Here is an 18973-nt window from a genome sequence, read left to right as displayed (position 1 = left end):
TTCTCTTTCTTTGTCTCTCTGTCTCTCATGCCTGGAGAGCCTTTCCAGCTCTATTCAGCCCTGCTCTGCCACAAAGCAATGAATGCATGTCTCACATGCCACACCGCCACGACATCGTTGGACCAGGCACAGCCAGAGGCACCTTGCACTCTCAAAGCCTCCTCCTCTACATAGCTCACACGGCACTTGAGCCTGCCAGGCAAGAAGAGAGAAGGGGATAACCCCCCTCGTCTCAATCTGGCTCAGATTCCCGATTGTTCCACAAAAGGGACAACAAAAGTGGGCATACTCTTTGTCTCCTCCTGGACCGTTCTCTCGGGTGAGAAATTGCTTATTGGGACGTGTAAAGACGCATGCACACATTCAATCAAGCAAGCAGCCTTTTCCTTTGGTCAGGTGCTACTTATTGGAAAACAATAATGCGAGCAGGGGCCTGTCTTTCAAGGAAGGCAGTCAGCCACTGGAGGGACAGTCTGACCAGATTGACCTTTGACTTCGGTAAATCCCTGGAGATCAGATGAAGAGGTCAACACTGGGCCAGCTTAGTGATGGGGGAGGGACCAGTCAATGAGTGAACACCTCTATCAGTATGTATGTGTGCGAGCAACAGGGGTCAGTGGCAGGTAAACCCTCATCCTCTGCTGTTGTTTATTCAAAGGCGCCTAGTCACCGGCACCCCGGCACTGTGAGGTAAATGTGTGTGTGTGTGTGTGTACATGCAAGAGTGGAAACGAGATAGGGTGGGAATGATGACAGACGGGAATGTCATCCACCCTCTTATCATTAACATGCCTCACCTTTATTCAGCCTGACACACACAGCCATAAACACGCTCAGCGAGCCATTAACACACAAAGTCACACACGTACATTCGCCTATTCACACAAAGTTAAATAGACTGAAAGAATCCTGCCTTTACTTATAAGCTGTGCAGGAATTTGGGCGAGCTGTGTCTCAGAAGTAGCTTTACAAGGCAGATCCACCCGAGTTAAAGTCCAAGTCCAAATCTTTATGGCCTTGACTGCCTTCTTATTAGAAAGCCCTGGGCTGTTCGTTTGATATAGACGAACATGATACAAGAATTATACACTCACTACAAGGGAAAGTTGTGTTATTATTATTATTATCATTATGCTGTGTATTTGTTTAGGATAGACCAAAGTAATTGTTCTTAATATTGGACCACGGCAGGTAGCTTTCTACTTTCTGAGCAAAGCACACAGTGATTATGTACGCACACAGACACACACAAAACCGCAAAACGTTTGGCTTCTGAGGTGACAACAGCTGTTGACCAAACCACATGGAGAAGCTTTGGATTGTGGTAACAGTGAAGACGTGTGCAAAGTCTTTACTACAGATGTACATGCAAGCATGCATGCAAGGCACAAAGACAGGCATCCATCCACAATAAATATATACACATTTAGCTCTCCGCTGCAGTAAGCACAGACTTGGACTGCTTTTGTGCTTATTTCAGCAGCACATTGGTGCAAAGTGGAATTCATTAAAAAGAAAAAAAAAGTGAAAGGGAGAATCAGATAGGATAACGCTGAGTGCTGCATTCCCCTGTTGTTATTATTGCCAAATCGAAGTGAGAGGGGTGGCTGGTAATAAAAGTCATTAAATGAAATAGAAAAAACGTCTTTTAATAGGGCCTTGTCATTGTGGATTTAGTACCCTTTCTATCGCCTGCTCCCTGTGCTTCATTCCCTCTGCTGACAGAGAAGAGAGGGGCAGGAGCTGTGTGGAGGAAGGACTGGATTCCTAGACAGAGTCAGCCAGCCGAGGAGCTGTGCTGACGCACACACAGCAGCCACAGTCTGGGACAGGAGACAAGTCAAGCTGGAACAGGGACTGGGGCAGACGTTACAGAGCTCATGCTGGAACTTTATTACTTTAGCTGGTTTATTTTAACAAGCACCAACACACGCTGATCTTAAACGCTGAGCATCTCTGAATATATGCTTCTATTAGTGTGCAGGGTCATTTTGAAAAGAGGTCTTTGGTCTACTTGCGATAGGTCTGGCAGTGTGGCAGATATAGTGAAGCTATGGTTGGAACTGGGAACGTTCATTTAAGAGGGGTAGGGAGGAAACGGCTATGTCTGGGACTGAGAATGAGACAGAGGCTGGCTCCAGTCAGGTAGAAAGACTGGAAACAGGGCACACAGACATTAGTCCGAGCTTGAAATGACAGGACTGTCTACAGGTATAGGCATTGGAAATGGGAGGAGCAGGGGACAGTTAAAGCCAAGTTTAGGAGATGGAACATGGCTGGCTACAGGAAGTTATGGTCTGTGGTGGGAAAAATCTATCTAAAGGCACATCTGGGAACGGGGTTGGTTAGAGTTTGGAGCTAAGGCTGTGACAAGCATTAGGGACCTTCTGGAAAATTCTGACATGATGGGATCGAGGCACAGCTAGCAGAGGAACCAGTGGTCATCTATCACTTAGTGGCTGCAGCATGGCATTGTTTCTTTATAGGGTATATCCTTAAGGAGGCCACCCACATTGCTTTCAAGCGATAGAAAGCGGAAACTGAGATCGAGCTGAAACTTATTATTGCAGAATTAAAGTAATTATCATGCAAACACATTTTGGATTTACTGTGACGCTTACGCAACTTTTGCTTTAGATGGAAAATATTCTGCTCAGCTGGAAACATACAAAAAAAAAAAAAAAGTAATTTTCCTGGATGCTTTGCCAATCTAGGCATTATCTCTCATCAAGTAATATTATGAAATAAACAATAGCGAGATCAAAAGATAAACACAAAACACAATCTGTTGTCTCTAACCAAACGACTGCAAAGCCGCATTTGCATGTGCACACACTCGCACACACACACGCGGAGGTACTAAGCTAACGTGTTTCCATTACACGACAGCTGAAAGGTATCCTATCTTCTTTCCATTCGGCCAACATAATGAGACAAGGCCCTGGAATCTCCTTCTCCCAGGCTCAGATACACAAAGCCAGACGGAGAGAGAGAGCGCTCTCTTTAAAGACTCCACTTCTCTTCACATGGACGCAGTTGCTGCCCCTCTCGCTCCCTCTTGGACAGCCAGATGTTTACACTAGCTCTAGGCTCAGGCATGTTTCCATGACGATACAAGCCCAGGGTTAGTCATATGCCTAGGGGTAGACCTGATGCACCGGATCCTGGATCACTGCTCCCTCGTCGCTATCACCTTCAAGCTTGATCTACAGACATCTGATAACCCTGACTTTCACAGAATCCTCTAAAAGAACTTTTGCTTTATAGGAAAGCACAAAACCTTCATGGGGAATAATTTTGAAAAGCCTCTGAATTCTATTGTGACAGCATTTCTTTAAGTCCGGCATCACAATTTCTGCCTCTTTACAGCAGTATGGCCTCCCAGAATATTCGAATAATGCTCAGTCTCTCTCTCTAGCTCTCCCTGTCTTCAGCGGTGGGCATGTGGGCTCGTTCTCGACGGGCATTGTAAAAAAGATAAAGGAACTCTCTAACCTAACAGGAAAATAAAACCAGATCCACCCACATGAAAAGAAACAGCCCACACACAAACAAAAAGAATAAGCCCTCACCCAACAAAAACAGCCTTAACGCTCAGCCCGATAGCGTCTCGCAGACGACATGCTCCTGCAAGATTTGCGTTGCGCATCTTAAATTCTGCACCTTTGTGGACAGAATGTTTGAATGCTTGTCGATGTGGGCCCCGAAGAAGCTCTTTTAAAAAGCCTTATGAATCCTTAGCTCAAAAGAAGTGCATAGGGAAAAAAAAAAAAAAAAAAAGGATGTGGATCCATGAGTCTGTTCTTGCACAAACAAGTTTGTGTTCCTTCAACTTTGTAAAATATTTCTCTTTGGCATTGTCATACCAGCAATAACTTAACAATGTGTGCAAACCTTCATTGTTTTTACCAAGCCTTTTGTTTAAATGCTGTTCTCTGTATGTTGTATTGTCGTCTCATATTGGCCGAATGTTAAATAAAAGTTTTTGTGCAGCATCTCCACTAACACACCCATGGTGCACAATAATGGAGCCACACAGACAATTTAAGCAGAGTCTGTGTTATGATTTTCTCCATGTGACAAATAGGAAGAGGTTTAAAAAAAAACAAAACAATCAAAAAACAGGTGAAATAACAACCAGGCGGGTGGTTCGCCTGGTTGTTATTTCACTGTTTCATTGACATCATGACTTATTTTTTATTTTTCTTCTAAAAGAAGGAAGAAAACGGAGAGTTGGTGAGAGCAGATGACGCAGAAACCTAATTAAGATTCTCCAGAGCGTGAACAAATTAACCTGAGTTATGAGCATGCAGAAGCAAAAGACAAGACACACATATATGCAAACATACCCACAGACACACACACACCTAACAGTTTATCTCTGGAATAGGTGGAGTCGGGGAGGATGACATTCACACTTACACCGGCATGACTGCCATGGACACTCAGTGATATTTTTGGCAGGGCCAAGGCAAAATATTACAGGCCATTTAGTCCGATAACACCACCATGGAAAACACAGCAAAATGGTCCACAGGTTATGGCGTATCTACTTTCATTCAAGTTTAATTTAAAGCGCCCTCAAAGTGTCCGCCTCATCACTCAGATTTGGGGCAGTAAGGATGATAAAAATGACATGTAGCTTCATGTGGAAGAAAAAAAAAAATTAGCCTAACAAGCGGAGCTGGATAAACAGGCTGTCCCGCGTAGACTATGCTAATGACGACGCAGAGAGCGACATATGCCAGGCATCAGTATGTCACTCCTCGGGGACATGGGGGCTTACGGTAACAGGATAGGAAGGTGGTGGTGTGTACGGTGGTGAGTTATGGGGTTTTTCCTTTTTAACTCTTAGTACAAAGCCCTGGAGGCAGACGGGGGGTGGGAGGGTTTAGAAACACAGGGATGAGAGTTCAAGGGAAAGGTACAAGTCTTGAATAAATGACAGCAGCGGAGATGAACTTGACCCATGCTGGAGGACTAAAACAGGAAGGAGGGTAATGAAGTGCAAACATGCTTTGTCATGCCATGTTACAGCCATAGGATTAGAATTCTATAATTAGAGGATGGGGCACAATAACACTAGCCTTCCTTTTCAGGAAGATGAGCCGCTGAGTCTAAATTACACAAGGGGACCAGAGAACAGATGCTGTGATCAGAACAGGCTGGTCTAGAAGTTTTCTATACCGGTAAATGATGCTCAGTTGCCACACGGTACAGTGTGATTGACAAGCTAAAAAAAGATTCAAAATTTGGCACCACTGGTGAGATTTACTGATGTTTCTGTGATCACCTCATGACAATGTAATTTTTTATGACAGACAGCTGCTGTTAGGGGGACTGCTTTCCAAAGCAAGATGCATATTTAATGCTGTTCGTTTGCAGTTTTTCATGTATTATTACACACAGAAGCCTTTAGAGGTTAAGGTTAGGTATGTGGTCCGACACCTGCTCTGTGGCTGACCGGAACATCAGTGAGGAGCGCAAAAATACCGAAGCCGGGTTGTTATAACGCCGCTATAACCGAGGAGCAGTGGACCGCTAAGATAACGCCTGAATTTCGTATATGAAAATTTATCTCAGAGGCTGGCATTGGAACAGATGAGCCCGCATGGGAGAGAGAGCGAGCCATCCATCTCACTCTCTCCCCCTTTTTCCGCACTTCATTCTTTACTTTCATGCATCTCCCTTCTCTTGCAATCACCATTTCAATGCTTCTTTCCTCTTTTGCATTTTCCACCCACATTTTCCCTCTAGGCTTCCCCTCTTTTTCTTGATATCACCCGATCTATTGCTCTTCCCCTTAAGTGCCATCCCCCTATCCATTCTCTCCATAGCACTGATGTATGGAAAGAGATGGAGGGACCCAAAAAAAAAAAGGAAAAAGGCTTGTGATTAATGTCTTTGAGAAAAAGATAAATAATCACAGGAGACTGGGGGCTGGTAGTTGGCCTTAGGGGAGTAAATATGGAGAGTTTTATAGCTGCTCACTTGGGAGAGAGGGAGGTAGAGGACGGGATGGGAGGGGAAGGAGTGGAATACAGCGACAGCAGATCCATTCAAGTATATTAGCTCCCCCCAACCCCCATACACAATAACCTCTGCATCTATTCTACTGCTCTACTGTCTTTCATCATCAACACTGAATCCCATCCCACTGACAGCACACACATTTGCACACAAGAAGCCACACAAAGTCATGCATGCATATACGCTTGTGTGCGCACACATACACGCTCTAACAGCCACCCTGCACTGTTTTCCAGGCCAGACCCACTGTATGTGTTTGATGGGCCAATACATGTGGTGTGTGATGTGGCTGACAGCCTCCTCCCTCCCACGCTGCCCTGCTTTTAAGCCCTCATCCTCCAGTGGCTGCCTGTCCCCTGGAGTAGATTGCATCTTTTATTTATCATTTTCTCTTCCTGGCTTTATCTTCCCAAGCTTTAAAAAAATAAAAAATTCTGGGGTGAAAATTGCAATCAGCATAACATGCCCTCCTCCTGCTGTGTACTCGCCTGTCATTCTCCACTCTCTGTGAGCATGCGGGATGAGACTGACAGCCCATGCAGACTCAGACACACACACACACACACACACACACACACACACACACACACACACACACACACACACACACACACACACACACACACACACACACACACACAGAGGGAGAGAGATGCATGTGCAATTTCCCTCTGTGTTTATCAAGCCCACACACACACTCTGACACACTTTTCCATCTCTTTAAAGCAGACAGAAGCACATGCATGGCCACAGTAAATGACCTCGTTACCCTGCCTGTCACTATTTCCCAAAGCACACACACACACACTGCTTACATATACCTCGCTGACGCCTCACACTTTTTATTTAACCCTAAGCTGAGTGCTTTGCTTCCTAAAGCCCCAAATGACCGAGCCCATAAATGAGACTAATGCTGGGGAATCTGGTAAACAGGCCAGAGAGAGGGAGGGAGAGCTGCCTTCCTGTCTGCCTACTCCATGGCTACTATTGTGCACTGCACATTCTCTGAGCCCACAAGAGCTGAAGCCATCTCCACACAGATTCTTTGGAGGGATAGTAAGCCAAGAAGTGAGAGAGGAAGAGGGAACAAGGAGGGGGAAGAGAGAGAGAGATAGGGAGGGAGGGAGGAGGAAGAAGATCATGCATAAAATCTTGTTTGCAGAATGCATTAAGATTCAGATGAACTGGGGAGGGTAATGGGATTAGAATCCTGAACCGTTTCCAAGGGTGGGGAGTCGGATTGACAGCTGAGTCTATTGCACTGACGATTGCAGTGAAATATTGTGGCTCTGGCAAAGGCAGCCAGCCAGCCAGCCAGCCAGGGGGTTGCTGAGCCTATAGCACCTCTAATTACCCCGAGCTTTACCAAAAATAATGCCGCCAAGGGGAAAAAACATATTTGTCATTACCCCGTGCATATAGCTTGGGCTTTAAGTGAATATTGGAAAGGCAGAAAGAAAGACTTCAGTCCGTCTCACAAAGGTGTTTGGCAAACAAAACAGAAGCACTGTGGCTTTAAATCACCGTCCCTCCCACCCTTTCTAAATATCGTCTATTTAGCCAGCGGTGAAAAGATATAGGGGGCTTTTGTCTGCGTACCCATCGGTGGGGGCATGGAGAGCTAGAAAGACACAAAAATAGGAACAAAGTGCTAAGCTTCCAATTGGGATGGCTGTGGGCCATTCAATGCGCGCAGCTCAGTGGGTAAAAACAAGAAGAAGTGGGCTACTATTACGGGCTTGTCTGAAAATAGGCTGCTCTCACACACAGCTATAGGGTAGACTGGTGTGGAAATACCCTGCATTGTTTATAATAGACGAGACTAAGGGAGGCAAACACGAGCCCTTTAAAAGTCTGGCATGGCTCCAATGGAAAAGGCAAACCGTGCTAGTTGGGTGTTTTGTTGGTTATATGCTGTTTCCCTGCGTTACTCTAACGCTATGGTCCACTCACCGACTTGCAATACGTTGTCCACCCAGCCACCCTCCAACAGAGTGACACCCCGTAGGAAAGGCAGCTGGGTCTCGTCATTATTGTCCCCGCTAGTTCCACTTTCCTCTCCTCCAGCGTTGAAAGAGGAATACATACAGATTTCCTTCTCGCTTCTCGGGAAAGACCAATATACGATCCTCCGCTGGACGGGCTCCGGGATCCTTTCGAACCGCTCCTCCACCCTCTGGAACGGCCACTTCTCCGCGACTCTGCGAGCCGCGATATCGAGCAACGACTCGGGGTTGTGCGTTTTCCCATTTCCCGACCCTCCCGGAGCGGACCCCGCGCCGCCACACAGGACACCTCCAGCCCGCTGCCCCTGCCTGCACGCCGGGTTGTAGCCGGGCCGGCAGCAGAGCCTCTTGGCTGGGGGCTGCTGGACTCGCTCGGCCATGTTCGCACCGCTTCCAACCTGAAGCGCAGTTCCTCTCCGATCATATAAACGGGATAAGGAAGAGAAAAGGGCAATCTCGCACCGATTGTTTGCCGTACATGGAGAGACTGCCCTTATTTGGAAAAGTGGGCGGAGCTTGTGAGTTCAGTGAAGTCCTTTGTGTTGTCAAAGTAACCGGATGGGCGGGATCCTGGAGAGCTGCCAGCGCACGAGTGGCGCTATAAAAGGAACTGGAGGCGGAATTCCCGAACGTCGGCAAATCCTTTGTGAAGCTTTTCGGGAGCGCGAGGGTGGAGCCCCGGCGGCCGACGGCCTTTGAAGTTTCCTTCTTATTTGAGTTTAAAGGCGGGGACTTAATCCAGGGGCGGCCTCGCAGTTTCCCACAGGGGTAAAAGGGGGCAAGAAAACTGACTTTTTTTTCCTTTGGAGCCTCAGCTACCACCCCGGGCTCCAGCTTCTTCAATAACAACTTGATCGTTGTTTTTGCGGCTTTTTAGTCCAAAAGTGGTTTCAGCTGTCAGGCCGCAGAGTGTAAGAACATATGAAGGTGGACATGCCTGTCCTCTGTAGTCACATCAGCTCTTATATGGTGCAGCCAGTTGACAAGTAATCATATGCACTCATGAAAGACAAGCTTTTTGCCTATATTATTTATTTTAAGGGGCGACTCTATTGATTTTTTACTTGGAGATCAGTATAATTGTTGCTTGGATACATAAAGTCTGAGAAAATAAGTCCAAAAGTTTGGTTGCGGTAACTTAAGATACTACCAGGTATACGGGTCAATGATGCTATCAAGGTAGTGTTTTTTAGAGTTCTAGTTCGAAGTAGAAGTTTTATCCTGGGCACCGATGTAGTGGTAATTTGGGGCTTTTAACAATTTCTTTGAACTTTTCTTTTTTCCAGGGTGGAATGATTGCACTGCATGAATCTTTGACGACAAAAATTGTTTGCTCAAGTTTCAGTTTGTTTTGGGTTTTCTCTAATCCACACAGGGTCAAAGTAAACATACAGGTTCAAATATATTCATACACTCACATCAATATTTTAATAAGTGGTTCTGAAGGTTCTACAGTGCCTTTTAACTTGACGATTCCAAGCCCTATTGACTTTCTTTGTCTGTATCAAAAGGATTTGTTTGACACAGCAGTACTCAAAACTATAGGAAAGTCCAAGGTCCTCAGTGAAGATCTAATTTAAACAAGTTGGGAAGGTCTCATAGGGGAATTTCTAAACAACTGCAGATGATCCAATGATGATCCAAGATCATCAATTCCAACAACTGTACATAAGCACAAATTATTCAGACATGTCAACACTTTGTCGAGGACTGGAAAGACCCAAACCGCCACCCTCAGATGGCAGGAAATTTGTTAGGATGTTCAGAAACAACCCAGGAACCATCCGAGGCTCAAACATGCCATGAACTGGAAACTGCTGGAATACCAGCATCACTGCCCAAAGTGAAGCCAGTTTTACATCACCATGGACCACGAATGCACTGACAAAGAAAGAACTCCCTGTTCCAAAATCTATAGACTGAAATTTGCAGCTGCCTACATGAAAAAGCAAGATACCTTCCGAAGAAAAGTTTGATGGTCAGAATAAATAAAGATTGAGCAATTAGGCCACAATTACAAAAGGTAGGTTTGGCAGAGTAAAGGTGAAGCTTTCAAACCTATTCACTCTCCCAAGCATGGTGGTGGTAGCATCATGTTCTGGGGATGCTGAAGGTGACACTAGTACATTGCACAAAGTGGAGTAGAGTAATTAAGGAGTGCAACTTCCAAATTCTTGAAATTCACCTCAAATCACCAGCTGGACAGTTAAAACTTGCATAGAATTGGGTGTTCCAACAGGACAATGATCCCAAATAAATCAAAACTGGTTTTGGAGTAGATAAATCAAACTCTGGAATGGCCTCTACAAATTCTTCCAAGAAGAGTTGTGAGATATCCATAAAGAATTATACCAGAAGCTTGTTAACAGCTACCAGAAACATCTGTGGAAGGCGTTGAGGGGCATTTCACAAAATGTTAATGGCATTAATCCATTAAGGGGTTTGGCCCTGTGTGGATTAGTAACAATTCTAAATAATTTCAAACTTATGCACTCAGTTCTTGTTTTTTATTCCACCCTGGGAAAAAAAATACAGTCCAAAGAAGTCATTGAAAGCCTCACATTACCAAGACAGCACTGGCCACAACTGTAGTTCTAGATAGCTATAGGTATAACTTTTAGGCTTTTGTGTGTTTTTTTAAAGTTCTCATAGCCATCACGTTATCTTCTTTTTACTCTTTCCTGTATTTCAGTCTATCATTCTGCCAAACAAAAAAAGGAAAAGAAATGCTAGAAAATTCTCATAGGAGAGCCAGACCTAGTGTGTTTCTTTCTTGAAACACTTATGACACATGGATTAGTGTAGCCAGTTAACCACAAACTGTGGTACACTCATTTTTACTGGCCCCCACCCTGTCTGTTGATAATGCTAGTTCCATGTCTGTGTGTCATGAAAGGGCCCCCCCAATTTTATAGGGGTAGAATACTCATCAGGGGTTAGGGTGTGGCTGCTGTTGCCCCCTGGTTTTTCCTGTATGATGAGCCACTACAGAAGTTAATTGTTATAAGCAAGTAACAAAGAAAAGCTGCCAGGTTGGGGTATGTTTTTCTAAATTGTCTATAAAAGTTGGCTCAAAACTACACTGGTATACCAGAATGTGTGTTTGCAATGTGTCTGCCTGCCGCATGTGTTCCCAGCTGCCCCTCTCATTGCTCTGTGAGTAAGTCTAAAAGGCTGGCCTTTGAACTGCTCTGAAAGTGATCCATGCCGTATGGACGGAGCAGATGTGGCCTAACCTGATTTGGTTTCAATACTTCCCCACAGGAAGTTCACAAAGCCAGCAGGTCCTCCTTTGTTATGTTAGTCATCTTTCTCAGAGGGTCAATGAAGCCTTTTTATTCTATTTTATTTTAACACAGTTATCATTTGCTTTATTCTCCAGACAGAACAGCTCCACACACAATCAGACATTTCAGCTTTATTTATTTATATATATATATATATATATATATATATATATATATATATATATATATATATATATATATATATATATATATGTTTATAAATTGTTCTATATGTCTTTATTGCATAGTCTGCTGCGTTTCCGTGTTTCTTTTGAGCAATTTGATACTGATGGACATAACAGGCAACCTCCAACTAGAGTATAAATAAGGTCATCTAAACTAAATGTTCCTTAATTTTCTTGAGAGCAACTGGCAAATAAATGTATTAAATATATTTAGATTTTAGAGTCATTCCTATAGCTTGATGGTACAGAGGACTACATATCCCAATAACCAAGGAATCTCATCATGTCCAACCACAAGCGAGAACTCATGGTGCATTCAAATAATACTGATTAAGTGTAATTTCGAAAACTTCTAGCGGGGAAACAGAAAAAATTACAAATTTCAGACAATTTCATACCCTTTTAAGTAAAGATAAAAAAACATATTAAGCTGGAATTACAATTACGTTCTGAATTATATTTGAACGATTTGGCTTGTTCTACATAAGTTATACCGGTGCATTTTTGGTATTGACGGTCTGCAAATGCAACACAGAAGGGTATTTATCTTATCTATATTTAGATATTTATTTATATTTGGCATCTAATATTAGTGAAAGTGTTACACATTTAGAATAATTCATGAATACAAACAAAAACCAATGTTTTTTTCTTATTTTTACATTTTGCCGATATCACCTGAATGCCTCATTGCCACACCAGTTCCACTTCCCGGAACAAGGAGGAGCTGGGTAGTTTATCGCGGATACAAACACAAATCTCCGTTCCTTTTGGTAAGTTGGTGTATTTTGTGCCACTCTGAGTTTTATCAGGACTAACTGTTTTGAAAACATAAATTAGGCGGTTTGTTGCGTTCATTTAGACGGTCGTTTTACTGTTTAACCGAGAGTAAGTGCTCTTGTATCGAAAAGTCAGGCCTTAATGCACGGGTGGGCTAGCTAGCGGCAGTAGAAATGAAACTAAATGTTTCATCCGCGTCTAAGAAATGCATATCTGTTCCTATATGCATACACATTAAAATCGCTCGCATAACTTGATGTCTTAAGGTTGTAGCTAGAGACTGTGGTTAGTTGGTTAGCTAGTTAGTTAGTCGTTGGTCATTAGCTGCTTGTGTGCCACTGGTCGGAGCGCTTTACAAATGACTCCTGTTGAATGGCGCCCTAAATCTTTTCACTGTCGCAGGGACGATACACGAAAACTGTGGGAACGGAAGTCTTTGGGGGTAACTTCAGTTATCTAACAGATCATCTAAGTCCATTTGACGTTTTTAACTGTAATCAAACATAAAAAAAAAAGACTTCGCTATACTTCCTTGCTCTGAATGATCCTTTGGGGCTAACTACAGCCCAGCTGGTCCGTGTGCAATGAAAGAAGTGCGCCTCTGTTGTCCTCTTATTCATGGCACTTGGACAAAGTTAGTGACTGTGTTTGGGTAAAAGGACCGCAGTTAAACTAATAATAATGTTGTCATTGCACATGTACAACGAAATCGGGTGCAGTGCAAAGGTCTGGGAAAAAAGGCTTGAAAGTATTCCCATTGTAATTATTTATAAAAAAAAAAGTCTATAAATACACACAGAAATTTCTTAAAGTAATCATAAAAAAGAAGGTAAAACACACATATCACACATGCAAAACAATTATCTTACAAGGTTCGGTTTCAGCAGTGTTTAGTGCTGTTGTAGCTTTTGGGTAAAAGCTTTTTTCTACATGTTTGTTCTTGTTTTAAATGTACTTAAACATCTGAGGACAGCAGTTCAACAGTGTCCAGATGGATCTTTCAGATGTTTTGGCAATATTATGTTAAACAAATGTGTAAGTGAGGTGTTCTTCCACCAAGATCGGACATGCTTGTGAGGATCAGCGACTGTATGGTCCATGAGACTGTATGGTTCCAGTTTGATCTGATATCAAGCTTAGGATTGCTAAAGTAACAGAATTAGACTTTCCTCCTTATCAGTGTGTTAGAAATATTTAATTCTAGAACTTGCATTTGTCTCACCAGCATTGGATCTCTTTATTTCTGTTTAAATGTCTTTACTTAACTCATTAATGTCTTGCTGTCGTATCCGGTAAGACTTATCACTCCCTGCAAATATGTGTGGTGTGTACACATCCTCTGGGAGCCTGCAGGTGGATGCTGGGAGGTTGTGTTTGGTATATGACAGGAGAGTGAGACATGTTTTTGTGTTATAATGCAGTTGCTGCTTGAACACCTCCCAGGTTTCTCTCCATTTATTCAGTTCTAGATTTTTTTTCTTGCTACAATTTTAAAAAGTACCTCACATTGTTAGGTGATATACACTGATCAGACATAACATTATGACCACCTAATATTGTGTTGAGCACCCTTTTGTTGCCAAAACAGTCCTGACCTGTTGAGACCCCTGTGCTGTGGTATCTGGCATTAAGATGTTAACAACAGATCTTTTAGGTCCCATAAATTGCGAGGTGGGGCATGGATTGGACTTGTTTGTCCAGCACATCCAACAGATGGTCGATTGGACTGAGATCTGGAGAATCCACAGGCCAAGTCAACACCTCAAACTCGTTGGTGTGCTCCTCATTACATTTTTCAAGCAGCATTTTTGCTTTGTGGCACTGCACATTATCCTGCTGAAAGAGGCCACAGCTGTCAGAGAATAACATTACCATGAAATAGTGTGCATGGTCTGCAACAATGCTTAGGTAGGTGCCAAAGTAACATCCACCCAATGTTTCCCAGCAGAACATTCCCGACCACTGGTTCACCACCGTTCCTTCCTTGAACCACTTTTGATAGATATGATATCTGTGTTGATTTGAGAGTTGATTGTAATGCTGCCAAGTTACTCTTTGGGGAACCAACAGTTTACAAACCAAAGATATATGATGATATAAAAGAGCAACTAAGACTATAACCTATAAACAACTTTATATTTAACTTTCCTTTAAGTTCATTCTGAAAGTTGTCCATAAAGCATACTCCCCCTTTTGTAATATTTGAATATACACATATGTTTTGAGTATGACATGTCGCACATATTCACAGCTTTCTCTCGTGGCCATCTTTCTCAGGTCTGAGCCTCATCGTTCCTGAACAGGATGATCGACGTGCAAGCATGGGCAGAGTATGTGGTGGAGTGGGCTGCCAAAGACCCCTATGGTTTTCTCACAACTATCATACTGGCTCTCACCCCTCTCTTCATTGCCAGCGCTCTGCTGTCCTGGAAGCTGGCCAAGATGATCGAGGCACGTGACCGCGAACAGAAGAAGAAGCAGAAACGTCAGGAAAACATAGCCAAAGCCAAGAGGACCAAGAAAGACTGAGCTGGCGAGGGCTAGGATAGGGGCATTGCAAAGGACAAGCAAACCATCACGCTCGCAGGCCTCCTTTTCTAAACAATGACACGGTGCCCTTCCTTCTCCCAGACCTACTCTCAGCACAGGGCCACTATGCCTCATGTCCAGGGTAGGAGGAGGGACGCTGGCCCCACAGACTTAACAGTGCTGATGGACAGTACTGCCCTGAGGAAGCTTGTCTCAGTGGGACTTTGGTCAGCAACAGCACAGTAGTCATCTGTATAACGTTTTTATACAGTGACCTGCTGTTATATCGTGCAGCTGTTGCAACACCTTGCATTCCATTGTTGGCATCCCCGTTTTGCTGAAATGATGACATAATGAGAATAATGGAACTTTTTAAGCTTGATAACTTGCAAGCTATCCAAATGATTACTTTATGATCAATAAAATTTTCATGGTTGGTAAGAAAGCTTCCTTTTTTTGGATTTAATATTATGCTGTGTACTTATTTACCCATAAACACTGAATCAGAGGGCTGGTAATAAAATACACTACCACAAATTCAAAAAAGTAGGCTCGCAATGTTCAGTAAGGTGACAGCAAGTGCATTTAAGGGTAATACTCCTGTATGTGCAAGGTCTTATTGTTGATTATGGAGTTCTAAAATATAAAAGCATCAAACAAATCAGCATGATCTGCGGTACAGGAAGGTGAAAAGTAATATTTAACAGGTGTGCCTTTATTAAATATCAATTTAAAAATAGTAAACCAGGATTACATATTAAACAACTCGTGTTTCATGTACTGTATGCTTTTAATTTGGATGCAGACCTTTGCTCATTTTATTAGACATTTTTTATTTTTGTTTATAAGTAGAAAGTGAACCTTCGCTTTGATTCAGTGTTGTAAAATAAAACATTCAAAAGTCCACAGGGGTTGGTATTTTTATGGGTGGCGACTGGCTTTGAGTACTCGTGAGCCTATAAAGAGGCAGTCAAAGCAGTTTAGTGTAACTGTTTTCTATTTCTTAGTTTTACTTCCCTGCGTTCAGAGAACTGATGTCTCATGACTGCTTTTAGAATGACAGACATGAGAAGGAAGACTGTTTTAAGCTAACAGTCTTCCCCTCTCTCTCCCCCCAATTTCCTGTCCATCTCTACTTAGTATCCAATAAAAAGAGCAAAAGTATATCTTTGACCATTTCAGAGGATTTTTAAAAAATTTGGTAAGCCACTAACCACTAACTTTACAATGAATCATCCAAGCATTAAAAGACTCCTATAACTTTAGGGATGAACCACTGTTGTGTCTACACATAACAAAGAAAAAAAAAACAATTTCAAATTGTACCTCTAGGCACTTTATTACTAGCAGCCTGTCACAAAAATACATCATTACCATTTCTGTAGTAGAATCTATGAAAACTGCCAAAGACAACATGGTTTGTAGAGGTGTAAAATAGTATTTTTGCAACAACAGGGTGACAAATAGGAATATTTTGGCATGCTGAGCAGTTTGCCCTTAAAGAATCTGGACAAACGAAGAAGTGACAGCCTTAAACAAAACTATCTATCGAAGATGATCGGTATCTGAAAGTTATGTCCTTAAGAAATGGGGGAAAAAAATGCAGCAAAGATCTGACACAGATGCAAAAGTCTCATCATAAATGGTCTCAGTGGAAGGGTGGCTGTGAGGAATCTATGCTTAAAGAGAAACAGGAAGAAAAGGCTGAGTTATTCTACAAGAACTAGACTGAAAATTCAGTGATGAATGCAAATTTGACATTTTTGGGTTAAATCGTCATGAGCATTGTACAGAGGAGGTCAGGAGAGAGATACAACAGTGAACATCTACAGCCATCTGCAAAACACAGCACAGGCTCTGTCATGGTTTGGAGCTGCGTTTCAACCACTGATGTTGGAGATCTTAATAAAACTGATGGAATTACGAACATCAGATTATGATCCTCCATGCAATACCGTTGTTCAGCATGAAAATCATCCCAAATGCATTTCAAATGCAGTAAAAAATATACGTGGATAGAAAAAACACAATGGAACACTATCAGTCATGGATTGGTCTCCCCAGAGCCCAAACCTCAATATTACTGAAGCAGGGTGGGATCATCGGGACAGAAAACAGAGCAAAAAGCAGCCAAAATCCAAAGAAGAGCTTTAAATGTCCTTCAAGAAGTATTCCTGTAGAAATTACAAGGAAAACCTGCCTAAAAGAGTTCAGGCTGTTCTGAAGAATAAAGGCAGGAATACCAAATATCGACTTTTTTGCCTAGTTTACTGTATTTTTATAGGTTTGCACATTTCAGATAAATTGCTGCATCTATTTCCCAGTTTCCCAGCAAAATAAAGAAATCAGGAGTAGCTCAAGACTTTACACAGAACCGTGTCTGCCCAACATATACTGTCAACATAAGTGAGAGAAGAATGTCTTTAAATCCATAAACTGCAACATTATTATTATTATTATTTGTGATCTTCAAATCAATATTCTGTAACAAAGAGACAACAGTTCATTTAATGTAACCACATTTAATAATTATACTTATTTCACTTTCCTGGTAACGTAAACACCCAAAATTTATGGGGACGTTGACGACATTGTACTGGAAGGAATTTCCAATATTAAATCTCAAGTAATTTTATTGTAGGGCCCCTTTTTGTTGATTGGATTAGTCTTTCTTGGAAGTGGGCATCCAGGAGCCAGGCTGGAACGTGTTTGCAGTGCTGGTTGGTTCCTCGTTGAATTCTTGCTTGTCGAAGCTGGTGGCAGCTGCGTGGCCCTTGGCCACAGTCCTTGCTGGAGTCGCCACCAGACCCTCCTTGTACTCTTTAGCCAGCAGAGCCCGATCTTTCTCCTCCACCTCCTTGGCTTTTGTTTTTATCTGCTCCCTGTTGGATTCGTTCTTCAGCAGCTCCTATAAAATGCACAAACATACGTGGATACTCAGGGTTTCTGCAGCCATCGTCAAATTCTAAGACATTTTCAATACTGTACACAGTGCAGCTGAACACCATTTTAAATGTCACAGAATAATGGAAATCCCATGAGGATATTTCTGACTAATAATAATAATAATAATAATTCAAATAATACTTGTATCAGTGGTTTCTAGATATAGACTATAACAATAATAATTAGAAGCAATAATTCCCCTGACCAGGACTCAGATAAATGTCATAAGCTTATTCATTTATTATATAATAATTTACTCTATTATGCTTTTAGAGAGGCTGAGGCTCCAGGTTTTGTATATGGATAAGCAGTCTGAAGTCTGGGGGTCAAGCTCAGACTTCAGACTGCACTTATGTCTCTGTTTCTTACAGTTTTTTTTTAATTCTCAGCTCTCTATGATGTCAGCGAGAGCAGGTATCCTGGATGCAGTGAGTTTAGGCAAACAGCTCTCTCTTTAAGCCCCAGAAGCCCCAAACACTTTTAACGTTTACTTGTTTGCAAGCAGCAACCAATCAGAGGAAAGCTGGCTTTAACAAAGGAAATAGATTAACTTCAGTCAACATTTTCAGGACTAGCTGACTAGCAGTGTTTTCTGCAGGTTTCAGCTCAGTGAAACTCAACAGAGAAAGAGAAGATTAAAAATAGACCACTTCTGCTTTGTGAATGTATAACACTGCACTCTTTGGAACCTCTTAACAATAAGTTACAATGAGCTCCTGAGATCACGAGGGCACGCAACATCTCTGACACTCTATCCATTTGCATCACCCACCCAGCTGGACATTATCTGATTGTGGTGTTGGAAATCTTGAGCTGGCAGTTTCGTGAAGATAGGAAAATCTGAGTATGTCCTACTTGCTGGAAACTACAAACTCTCCTGCAAAACTCAAGCGGTGATAATTTCCACTCCTTAATCGACTATCTCTGTTTCGTCTTAGAGCGTCAGCTGCTCACCAGTCAAAGTTAAAGGAGAAATTAAGCTGCACTGGGAAGCTTCCAGGAACAAATGTGTGCACGTGTCCAGTATGAAGTAGGGCATTCAACAGAAGAATAACAAACGTGTTCAGTTAACCTGGATTGGTCCAATAAAACCTGGTTAAAAATGTAGTACTTGGAACACATCGGTAAGCTAACATGACAGGAGACATTCGCAATATAAACCACTCCATGGAAACAGTTATAAACTGGTCACAGTCCACTGGTGGAATAG

At 42.5% G+C, this 18973-nt stretch overlaps 3 protein-coding genes and 1 long non-coding RNA gene across 6 annotated transcripts in view; 2 read left to right on the top strand and 2 right to left on the bottom strand.

Moving 5' to 3' along the window:
- The window catches only part of LOC101472410 (zinc finger SWIM domain-containing protein 6), a 50419-nt gene extending 41918 nt beyond the window's left edge, over positions 1–8501 (bottom strand). Inside the window, exon 1 of the mRNA XM_004547209.4 lies at positions 7984–8501. Within this exon, the coding sequence (XP_004547266.1) occupies positions 7984–8416 (433 nt within the window). The 5' untranslated portion in view covers positions 8417–8501. The remainder of the gene's footprint in view (positions 1–7983) is intronic.
- A 12-nt stretch (positions 8502–8513) lies between these two features.
- LOC111501739 (uncharacterized) overlaps positions 8514–18973 on the top strand; it is a 13785-nt gene continuing 3325 nt past the window's right edge. Inside the window, exon 1 of the long non-coding RNA XR_002721641.3 lies at positions 8514–8947. This is a non-coding gene — a long non-coding RNA (uncharacterized LOC111501739). The remainder of the gene's footprint in view (positions 8948–18973) is intronic.
- On the top strand, positions 12186–15262 carry smim15 (small integral membrane protein 15). Its single transcript, XM_004547210.2, has 2 exons — positions 12186–12281; positions 14566–15262. Exon 2 carries the CDS (start codon positions 14593–14595, stop codon positions 14815–14817), a length of 225 nt encoding a protein of 74 aa, XP_004547267.1. The 5' UTR covers positions 12186–12281; positions 14566–14592; the 3' UTR covers positions 14818–15262.
- Positions 16131–18973, bottom strand: part of ndufaf2 (NADH:ubiquinone oxidoreductase complex assembly factor 2) — a 14653-nt gene continuing 11810 nt past the window's right edge. For all 3 annotated transcript variants that reach the window (XM_076890944.1, XM_004547213.6, XM_004547212.6), the window contains exon 4: positions 16131–17725. In XM_076890944.1, the coding sequence (XP_076747059.1) occupies positions 17480–17725 (246 nt within the window). In that variant the 3' untranslated portion in view covers positions 16131–17479. The remainder of the gene's footprint in view (positions 17726–18973) is intronic.

Source organism: Maylandia zebra, linkage group LG12, assembly GCF_041146795.1.
Source record: "Maylandia zebra isolate NMK-2024a linkage group LG12, Mzebra_GT3a, whole genome shotgun sequence".
Classification (NCBI taxonomy): domain Eukaryota; kingdom Metazoa; phylum Chordata; class Actinopteri; order Cichliformes; family Cichlidae; genus Maylandia; species Maylandia zebra.
Note: the sequence above shows the minus strand (reverse complement) of the source record. Positions and strands in the feature narration are given on the sequence as shown.

Coding starts and splice junctions, on each gene's coding strand:
- smim15 (XM_004547210.2), top strand. CDS start 14,593: ATGATCGACGTGCAAGCATGGGCAGAGTATGTGGTGGAGTGGGCTGCC.